General features: G+C 47.4%; 1 protein-coding gene across 5 annotated transcripts in view; it reads left to right on the top strand.

The window, feature by feature from the left end:
- Positions 1 to 115: 115 nt before the first annotated feature.
- RSPRY1 (ring finger and SPRY domain containing 1) overlaps positions 116 to 10,666 on the top strand; it is a 33,341-nt gene continuing 22,790 nt past the window's right edge. The window contains exons 1-4 of one of the 5 annotated variants that reach the window (XM_090149811.1): positions 125 to 202; positions 3,529 to 3,643; positions 7,446 to 7,639; positions 9,717 to 10,211. In XM_090149811.1, the coding sequence (XP_090005937.1) occupies positions 9,865 to 10,211 (347 nt within the window). In that variant the 5' untranslated portion in view covers positions 125 to 202; positions 3,529 to 3,643; positions 7,446 to 7,639; positions 9,717 to 9,864. Of the gene's footprint in view, positions 249 to 309; positions 334 to 3,528; positions 3,644 to 7,445; positions 7,640 to 9,468; positions 9,606 to 9,716; positions 10,212 to 10,666 lie in introns of those variants that run through there. The other 4 variants (XM_031615225.2, XM_031615223.2, XM_031615222.2 and 1 more) reach the window with 4 other exon arrangements.

Genomic DNA, 10,666 nt, shown 5'->3' with positions numbered 1-10,666 from the left:
CGCGGAGCCGGGAGAGGTGACGTCAGGGAGAGAGGGACGAGCGCCGCGCTGCGATTGGACGAGGCGGAGGGGCGGGGGCGGGGCGAGTCGCTAGGGAGACGGCGGGGGGCGGGGCCCGAGGAGGCGGGGCGGGGCCGGGCGGTGCGCGGGGCCTCCATCTTAGCGCACAAAGGAGCGGCGTCGCCGCGGCGGCGGTTGTGAGGTGCGTGCCGTGCGGGCGGGGTCCGGGCGGGTCGGCGGGGATGGAGGTGAGCTGGGTTGTGCGGGGCCCGGCGGGAGGGTGCGGCGATCGGTGCTGTGGGCTGAGGCGCGGGGCCGGAGCTCGGGGGGCGGGTGAGGAGCGGGGCGAAGTGCTGTGCTGGGTTCCATTGACAGGGCGAGGGAGCTGGGCTTGTTCGGCATGGAGAAGGGAAGGCTGCGGGTGAATCAGTGCAGCCTTCAGCACCTAAAGGGAGCCTATAAACAGGAGAGGAATCAACTCTTTGAAAGGGCAGATAACTGCAGGACGAGGGGAAATGGATTTAAGTTGAGGGAGGGGAGATTTAGGCTGGATGTCAGGGGGAAGTTCTGTACTGTGAGAGTGGTGAGGTGCTGGAACAGCTGCCCAGAGAGGCTGTGGATGCCCCGTCCATCCCTGGAGGTGTTCAGGGCCAGGCTGGATGGGGCCCTGGGCAGCCTGGTGTAGCATTAAGTGTGGAGGTTGGTGGCCCTGCATGCAGCAGGCGGTTGGAGCTTCGTGATCCTTGAGGTCCCTTCCAACCCTGGCCATTCTGTGATTCTCCCTTTCGCTCACCTCCACTGTCACGCTGGAGCTGCACTGAGCAGGCTGTGTTCCTGCAGCTGTGTGTGTTACACGGCTGTGTGAATGGCAGCGTCTCATCATCTGCTCTCCTGATGTTCCTGCTAATCCTGCAGTTCTCATTGCCTGCTTTCCATTGCTCGTATGGGCAGGATGTATTTAGTGCAGGATTTGCAGCTCTTGTAGGTGCTCTTGTTTACTTGCTGGCTCAGTCTGTTATTCACCTGCTCTTTTAGGCTGTTGGTTTCTCTCATGCAGCTGTCCCACACACTGCCCATCTCTTCAGGTACAGCACCAGTGAGTGCTTTGGGTTGCACTGACTCACTGCTTTCTGTCAAAGGCTTTTGCTTTCTTTTTGGCTGCCTTTGGCCATACAGAGTGAAAAGTTTTGTTTTTTTTCTTGCAGCCTTTCGTTACCTAAAGGGAGCCTATAAACACAAGGGGAATCAACTCTTTGAAAGGGCAGATAACAGCAGGACGAGGGGAAATGGATTTAAGTTGAGGCAGGGGAGATTTAGGTTGGATGTCAGGGGAAGTTCTGTACTATGAGAGTGGTGAGGAGCTGGAACAGCTGCCCAGAGAGGCTGTGGGTGCCCCGTCCATCCCTGGAGGTGTTCAGGGCCAGGTTGGATGGGGCCCTGGGCTGCCTGTATTAAATGTGGAGGTTGGTGGTCCTGCATGCAGCAGGGGTTGGAGCTTCATGATCCTTGAGGTCCCTTCCAACCCAAAACCATTCTGTGATTCTGTGAAGAGCAGTACTGCAGTTCAGCACTCTGGTGTCCTACCCTTTGCCTTCCTAATTCAGTGGCTCCTTATCTCAGCATTACTATGTTCTGTGCTCCTCTGGAAGTTTGCTTTTGCTTTTAGAATGAGCATAATGTAACTCAGTGATCTAAGCAACCCATTAGTGATGAGCATGGTGAGTTGGCCTGGGACACCTACTGGCCTGTTACCCTTCACACTTCGAGTTTACTCTCACACCAGTATCTCCTATGGCTGATAATGCATCGTGTTACAAAACATCCCCAAATCTCTTCAAGTTTTGTAGTTGCTTGCTCATGCTTTGTGCAGGTCTTTGTGTGTGCTGCTAGCTTTTCTCCTCTGCACAGAGGAGCAAGTTAAAATGCCATCACCGTGCTGCAAATTGAAGGCAGCCTAGTGTGTTGACATTTGTCTTATTCTGCTCCATTGGCAGTGTGTTGCGTTCAGCATTTTAAACTGTTTGCCTTTTGCTTTGTCTCCTGAACGCGTGCTTGCTCAGTGGGCTTTGAATTCATTCCTTGTTTCAGGCCAGCAAAGGCAGATAAGCTGCCCTGAGCCCCGCTGTCTTCCGAGATGTCATCAGGGTTCTGTTGTGTCACCCTTTGCCTTGCATTTCCCTGGGTCCTGACGATATGTTTAGTTTTCCCTTCCTGCTCTGTGTGCACTGACTAAAGTTGGTATGTTGCAGTAACAGCTGTGCCAGCACGATTTTTTATTTCCTCTTCTGTTCCTCGTTATGTCCTTGAGGTCTGGTACAAATTGCAGTCCCATATGACTCATGGTGTGACTGACCCACACGGTTATCTGCTGCCATCATCAGCCACTGGTGTGGCCAAGTTGTGCTTTAGAAGTTTTCCCAGCTTTGCTATGGGAACTCTGTGTACTCAGTGGGTCATTTTGTCCGTTCAGGTCGTTTTCTCATGTTCTGGGGTGAGGTGCTGTTCCATGTTTACTAATATGTGTTTGTTAACAGGCATACAGCATGCCACCAGGATCAATAAGGGGCATCTGTCCTCCTCCTGAAACACCTCTCCTCTAGGAGCTGTAGTTATAAGCTACAAAATAAGAACATTTGCAGTTGCAGGTTCTCTTTTTTATGAGTCTTCATTGGTGTAGAAAGCACTGCACTTTCAGTTTCTGACTACTGTTCTTCTAGACAGAAGGAGAAGCAAGGCTGGGGATGTTTGAGGTGAAGTATTTGTGTGGCTTTTTGGACTGCTTGCTTTGTAGAATCATTGGGAGTCATTCAGGTTGGAGAAGACCACTAAGATCAACCATCAACCAGCTCATGGTGTGCACAGACTGGTAGGAATACAGCTGGAATCATAGGTTAGATGTGTATCAGAAGGCTGTGCCACTTGTGTGCGTATGTGCCATGTTCCTGCAGACCTTTTTTTGCTCTCCTCAGAGCATTGCCCCCTGATGCATTTGATGAAGTAGTGCTTTTGTTAATTGCGTTTGGATAGTTAAACTTCAGCTCTCCCAAAACTCCTCAAGAATTAACTCAAGAGAAGCAGCAGGTGTCTGTGACTACTCATACAGGTTTATGAAAGCTGCTTAAGTTGCTCCTGAGCTTTCTGCCTTTTTTTTCCCCCCCCCACGTGCAGCCTTAATGGAATAGAGGAGACTTACGTTTCTGCTTCAACCCCTTTCAGGCTGCCTCATGCAACACGTAGTTGGCCCTCTTCCTAACCCACTGCTTTTTGAGGGTTCTCTTTGCCAGGCAATTTGTCCCCTTCCTCTTCTTGTCTCTTAAACCCATGAGCCAACTTCCTTTGGGTTTCCTCATACCAGCAGAGGCCTTAAAATCCTACATCTCCATAGGTTTTGCTAGGAGGGGAAAGGCTGCCCAACAGGGTCGCTTAGAGGTTGGCCTTTTCTCTGATGCTGCATGAATTAAGAAGCAGAAGTTTCTTTGTCCTGCTGCTGCCACGCTGCTAATTCATGCTGTTTGTGATGATAACCAGTGTCATCAGGAGACAGATTTGGTGAGGCTGAGATTAGGAGGCTGCAGACACCGCCTGCTCCACGTTCTGCTCCTGGAGGCAGTTGTCAGCCAACAAATGGAAGTTCCCAGTGGAGGTACTGCTGAATTTTTCAGTGATTGTTATCAGAACCTTTCACACATCCCAAACTGCTGTGTGTTTTATGCGTTTGTAATGGCTTAGTCACACTGTCTAGTTTGGGCTCCTGGCTGTGGTGTGAGCGGGTGACTGCTCAGCCTTGTGCAGTATGGCTCCTAATCTTCCTTTGAAAACAAGCCTCAGCTTTGCTTTAGTGCTTTCCCTGCTTCTGACTCTGAATGATGATACAGGTATAGAATCACAGAATGGCCAGGGTTGGAATGGACCTCAAGGATCATGAAGCTCCAACCCCTTGCCACATGCAGGGCCACCAACCTCCACATTTCACAGCAGCCCAGGCTGCCCAGGGCCCCATCCAACCTGGCCTTGAACACCTCCAGGGATGGACGGGGCATCCACAGCCTCTCTGGGCAGCTGTTCCAGCACCTCACCACTCTCATAACATAAACCTTTCTGACATGAACTACTACATTTACTAGAAAAAGAACTTAAAAATGCCAAAGCATTTTTTGTTTCTCCACAACTCTGTGCCCTCTGCTGGTACCTGAAATGTCCATGCTGTCCTCTAGCACTGTCTGTCTGTCCTGGAATTTCTTGCTGGCTTTTATTTATCGATGACTTCTCTTCCACCCCACTACCCCCCAGAAATTTAGCAATTGCCTTGTAGTAGAGGTGTGAAGCTTTAAGGGAAGATTAACCTGAATTAACTGGAACCTCTGAACGAATGCCCATGCCCTAACTCAATATTCTGGTATAGCTAATCCAGTGTATGCATTATAGCTTGTAAGGGTGGGCTTTTGGGTGTTCTCAGCCTGCTTGGCATTATTATTAAGGGCCTTATTATTCTTACTACTATTATTATTAAGTGCCTTATCTTCCTGCTGTTTCAAACCCCTGGGGAAAAAAACTGGAAGTCACATTCCCTGTTATTGATGCTGGTGCTGAAGGGGGTGGTTAGACATTCAAAGCATTAAAGGCCACGGTACAAAGGATATTTCCATCTAAATGACCTCTGAGACGCAGGTAATTACTTTGCCTTGTTTCAGAGTGCTGCAGAGGAGCAGCCTGGTGCTGGAGCTGCTCTCCCTGACCCCAGCAGGGTGAGGCAGGTTTCTCTTCCTTGCCACAGGGTTGCTTTGGAGACAGCAGGCTATAAAATGTGGCTTAGAGCGAGCCAGCAGAAAAGGAAACCACTGTGGTGTTAGGGTTTGCTGCTTCTTCCTGCTTTGCTGCTCCCACAACAGAAGAGCAGATCGTTCAGGAGTGATGTGCTTCCAACAAAACTGGAATTGGAGGCTTAAAGCCCAACGCTGAGGGGTAAGAGCTAGAAAGTTTGAGACTTTCCTGCAAGACTCAAGGTCAGTCTGCTTTTGGTTTAGGATGCTTTTGCTATGACTAGTAAGAGACCAAATGACTGCAGCAGTGGCTTTTATTGCAAATAGTGACACACTGCGTGCCAGTAAATGCTGTTTCCCATGGTGTTAACCCTGCAGGATATTTTTAGAAGAAAACAAAATAATTGCATGAGGGTTTTGCTTCAGATTCTGCAAGATGATGTTCAGTCACTGCATGCAGAAGCACAGGCAGGGAGTTGACTGAGATCTGCAATGTACTTCTGCATTTGGTTGGTTGCTGTGTGGGCACCAAGCAGCTCCTGCTCTTCAGTTGCACAAGTTTTTCAGCTGCAGGGTTTACCTCTGATCTGCAATTGTAGCATCATGGAGGTTGGAAAGACTGCTGAGATCATCAAATCCAACCATCAGCCCGTGATTGGGAGCTCTTTAACCACATCCCTCAGTGCCACATCTACTCTTTTCTCAAATACCTCCAGGGATGCTTCATTTGCTGGGAGTTCTTGTTACTTCTTCACCTACCCTACTTATCCCAAAGCTGATGTCTCCTCTGTTTGCAAACACAAGATGTGTATCCTACATCCAAGCTGATGAACTTACAGCATTTCCTTTGTAATTTGAACTCTCCCTTTGGCTGGCCTCACAAGTATTCCAGTGCCATCATTTTTAGGACCATCATTTTGGGGGGGGCAGGAAAGATGCTGCGGAAGTGTTTCTAATCATTTTCCCCCTTAATAGGAAATTGCTGCCTAGAACTTAGTTTTGTGCTTGAAAAGTTGCATCATTTCCTGACAAAACTGCTACATCATGCTCCTCTAAGAGGAGAACGTGCTGGTTGCACTCTTGTGGCAGGAGCCACAGAAGCTATTGTAGCAGCTGAAACCCTCTTTACTCATTTATGTGTATGAGAAGTTTCTTGTTTTCTTGGCAGCGCGTTCCATTTCATGGGAAGGAGAGGCTTTTTTCCATCGTGAGGCAGCGTTATGGTTGGCTGCATCAAAATATTTCAGAGGATGAATCACCAGTTCTTAGCAAACAAGACCAAGGCCACCTCCATTGGCCACCTCCATCAGATGACCTCCTTGTGTTGGCTGGCTGTCTGCACCACTGGGCACATGGAAATCACATAACATACAATTCAATGGCTGATGTTTGTTGGTTCTTTCCTGCCCCTCCAAGGAATATTCCTCGTGTGGTGTGATTTGGGATTTCTTGTGTTGTGGGAGGACTTGGCTTCTTGGCTAACAGCTGGTCACAGCATTACAGTGGGACATGGCTTGGCTTCAGCAGCAGCTGCAGAGACTCTTAGCAGCATACTGAAAAAAAGGATATAAATGGCTTGGGGGAGGTTAATTCTCTTAGAGCCAGCATGTGTTTAGCTGTCTCAGAGGTTTTGCTGCTGCCACAGGGGTAGGTATGCTACAAAAGAGCCCATTTATCTGCTGTTGTGTGCTTGTACCCCTCTGTGAGTGTCCACTACCAGATAAGAGGGTCTGCTTATCCTGTCTCAGTACTCAGTGTGATGGTCCCTGCAAACTTCCTTCTTGTAGACAAACTCAAGGAACAAGTTATCCTCCATTCTCATAATATTTTCAAGTAGACCACTGAGTATTTCTGGAATAAAACGCTGGCTGTGCATCCAGTTTGTGCTGACAGCAGATATTTCCTAAGGCTTGAAGTTAAATTTCCAGTCTCACGAAGTTTCTGTGCTTATATGCAGAGGATTTTACCTCTTAGTGGGAAAACAAACAAACAAACAAACACCGATAGGATGTGTTCTCTTGAAGATGTACTGTGAGTTTTCTCCTCTCCTGGCATCCCTTCTGTTTCCTTGTGCTGGTGACACTTTTATCTCCCCTGTGCACGTGTGTTCCAGTTGTGCAGGGTTTTGGCCTCTGTTTCACTGGTGAGTTGGCTGCCAGCAGCCAGATGCTAAGCTCACCTTCGTTCTGATGTTGCAAACCTTTAATCTTGCCAGCTCAAATGCATCGCTGGTTCAAAGGAGGTTTTTTTGTTGGTTGGTTGGTTTTAAATTGCATTTCAGAACCTCTCTTCCTGCGTTTGGACCTTGTTCAAATGAGGCTGGTTTGCCAGGCAGGTGTGTAGCAACCTCTTCCACTAACTTCTATGCCAAATATTTCATCTTTCAATTTTTTGAGGCTTGGAAACAAGTTCTCTGTGCGTTGCTTAGCCTGGTGTGCAAGCAGATGCTGTCAGGCTCAGCTGTTTACTCAATAAGGGGAGTTTATTCTGTCACTGCACAGAACGCCCCAAATTAGAAGGGATGCACAAGAATCATGGAGCCCAATCCCTAAGAAATATCTGCTGCTGTTCCTTTTGCAAGCAGTAATTTGAGGGTGACTTGGTGGCATTGCAGAGGGGAGGAGGGATGTGTCAGTCTGGGGGGCAGTTCCCAAATGAATTGTTCTTTTCTCTCTCTGTTTGCAGAGACTCTTTGGCATATCTTCTCAAAGTGATTGGCCGTGCTGATTCACTGCCTGCTTTATCATGTGCTGATAAAGACATGCATAGTGCTGCTTCTCCCAGTGCAAATGCATCTGCAACCTGCAGAAATACAGTCCACTTCTGCTGCAGAGCTCTGTGAGCAAGCCCAGCTCTTCCTGAACCAAACACATACAAGGGTGAGTTGATCATAATCACTTGTTTTCAATATCTCAGTATTGTGTTACTAGAATACTTTAAAATGATCTGGATGCATGCTTGTTTCTTCCCTAGGATTACACGTTTTGCATTTGATGTAACTGGTTCTTTCTTTAGTTGAGGTTTTTTGCTTATGTCAATCTTCATGGTGTTCTCTTTAAGTCATATGAAGTGGTCTTGCAGGTCCCTGCATCTCTGGCACCCTTTCATCTGCTATCTCCTTGCTGACTGAGCAGCTGACAGCTACTCTGGCTCAGATGGAGAACTACTGAGCCTGCAGTCCCATGTCTTGCTGTGCTCAAACAGCTTGGAGAGCAAGGCAGGCATGCTGTGGTACTGAAACCATTGTAATGATCTGCTGGTTATGAGTTTCTTGAAAGAAAACTCAAGCTCTTGTATTTCTTGCCTTTAGTGTGCTGCCATGGGCTTTGTTTTCCTAATCCACCTTCAGTTACCTTAATACCAAGCACTCTGCTGAAGGAAGATAACATACTTAAGACAAAGAGGATGGTCCATGAGAGCTTGTTTGTAGTGATTTCTTAGTGATGGCTGTCTATTCAAATCATAGGGTCATAGATGGGGTTGAAATGGACCACAATGATCATCTCATTCCAACCCCCTGCTGTGTGCAGGGTTGCCAACCTTGACATTATATCATCAAGGGTTGTTAAATCCTTGCTCCTATGACTGGTGGCTGGCTTCCCAAATCACGTTGCTGTGATTTTTTTATTTTTCTTTTGTCCCAAATAACAGTCAGCAATTGCACGATTGCCAGTTGGCTGAGATGTCAGGGAACCTTTTGTATTTAAAAGGTGGTAACTGCCTTCCATTTCCTTCTAATTTCCTTTAATGTGAGATTATTTAATAATTGTAAAACAGTAATAACCTGGTATTCATCATTCTCACTTAAATTCTTTGAAGACCAAATGCACGCTGTGCTTTTGAGTCACTCATTTATCCTGGCATGCTTAAAGTATGTAAGAAGCAAAATGATGTCTTTAGCAGGGCTTTACTTTACCTGAGACATCACATAAGGCTATGCAGAAATATACCCCATGGCTTGCAAAAATAATTCCTGATCAGGCAGGGTTTTGAATTCTATTGCTCTTGCTAACATTCCTGATGCAGGGATGTGTATTGCATGTCCTACAACCCCAGTTACTACTGGGCCTGTAGTTGATCCAGACTCTTGGAATAAAGAACAAAAGAGTGACTGAATTGGTCTCCCTTCTCTAAAAGGGGAGGGCTGGGTGATGCTAGAAGCAAAGAATCATAGAATGGCTTGGTTTGAAAAGGACCACAATGATCATCTAGTTCCAACCCCCTGCTGTGTGCAGGGTAGCCAAGCATCAGACCATGCTGTGCAGAGCCACATCCAGCCTGAACTTGAATGCCTCCAAGGATGAGGCATCCACAGAAAACACCCCTTTCAAGATCTATTTGATTTTCAGGCCTTAAAATGGGGTTTGTTAAAATGCTTCTTTGGGTTAGAATCCAGTTGAAGCAGACATGTTCTGAGAAGATGTATTTGCACACAGATGGACCGAAGGCTTGGTTCAATCCACTTCTTGTTGCAATAGGCCACAATTGTAGGACTGGTTCTTGGGAAATTGGGCTAACTTGTAGAATCTGTCTCAAAATTAGTTTGAGTATTCCTAGAGTGAAATAAGAACTGTACACGTGCAGCCTTCAGTTTGATTGCCCAAGCAGTGTGTCTCTATGGGCAGTAAAGAGAACATGAAACTGTGGTTTATGAATACTTAAAAGGTGGCAATGTGCTGGACTTAAGGACAGAATTGTTCCTCTGCAGCCAAAAAACGTGCAAGAACTGGAAAACAGCAGGTAGTGTGAAGTAAATGAAGTGGGGAGAAGCTACCCAAGCAGTGAACTTCTTGCTCTTCCTCATTCATCCTTCTCACCTCCAGCTGTGGATTGCAGATGCCAATTGTACGTTTCTTAGTTTATTTGATATGCCATGGATAGCTCTGTTTCCTAATACGAGAATTCTTCTGCTGCTCAAACTTAAGACTGACTCTTGTTTTGGATTTGCTTTTTCAGCCCTCCATCTGGATGCCCAATGTCTATTTTAACCGATTCTGTCGGAAACTAAGCCTCCAGCTTCCATTCATTCCTGCTGGCAGCGACGCGTATAATGCAAACAATCGCAATTCAGGATCGCGCAAACACTGCTCTTAAAACTTCCTAGATGATTGTAGTTGCTTTCCTTGTGTTCTATGCTAGCAGAAGCCTTTTCCAAGGTTTACTGTTGACTCTAGAGCACCGCGTTCCCCGTTTGCTGGGAGCCTTGGGGGCTGGCACCATGGGGAACTCCTGCGTTTGCCGCGATGACAGCGGAGCAGAAGACAGCTTGGAGTCTCAGCGTCGGCAAACAGAGAGCAGTAGGGTACGTGCACCTGATGGAAGAAGCCACCCAAGGGACCCTGTCCGACCACCTAGGAGGGGGAGAGGGCCTCATGAACCAAGAAGGAAAAAACAGAATGTGGATGGGCTAGTACTTGACACACTGGCTGTAATTCGGACGTTAGTAGATAAGTAAGTACCACCTCAAGGAATAATTCAACATGAATGAAAATACAATGTTCTTGTCTTCTCTCAAACTGTGACTCCATCCTCTCACCGATCTACACCTGGCCCTCCCTGAAGCAGCAGCGTGTTTCCATCTGGAGGCTTAGGAGAGGAGCACCTTTCCTAGGTAATAGCCATAGCTCCTGAGCGCCCAGATACAGACTCTTGCAGGAGCTGAGGAGCTTTCTCACCTTCCTGTGTGGGCCTACACCCAGATGGGATGAGGAGTGTGCTCAGTATTGCTTATCTGGTGTAGATACACAGCTTAGGCAGCGGCAAACCTTACAGAGTTTGGCAACTGCTGTCCTAAACATTGACTACTAAGCAAGGTTTCTGTTTTCAGGCTGCATCTACTGCTTTGGAAGTGGCTCAACAAAATTGAGAGCTTTGGTCGTTGTCAGTTTGCATAAAGAGACTGAGGT

The sequence above is a fragment of the Phasianus colchicus genome, chromosome 13 (assembly GCF_987193195.1).
Source record: "Phasianus colchicus chromosome 13, bPhaCol1.hap1.1, whole genome shotgun sequence".
Taxonomy (NCBI): Eukaryota; Metazoa; Chordata; class Aves; order Galliformes; family Phasianidae; genus Phasianus; species Phasianus colchicus.
The sequence above is the reverse complement of the archived record's forward strand: the minus strand, read 5'-3'. Positions and strand labels throughout refer to the sequence as shown.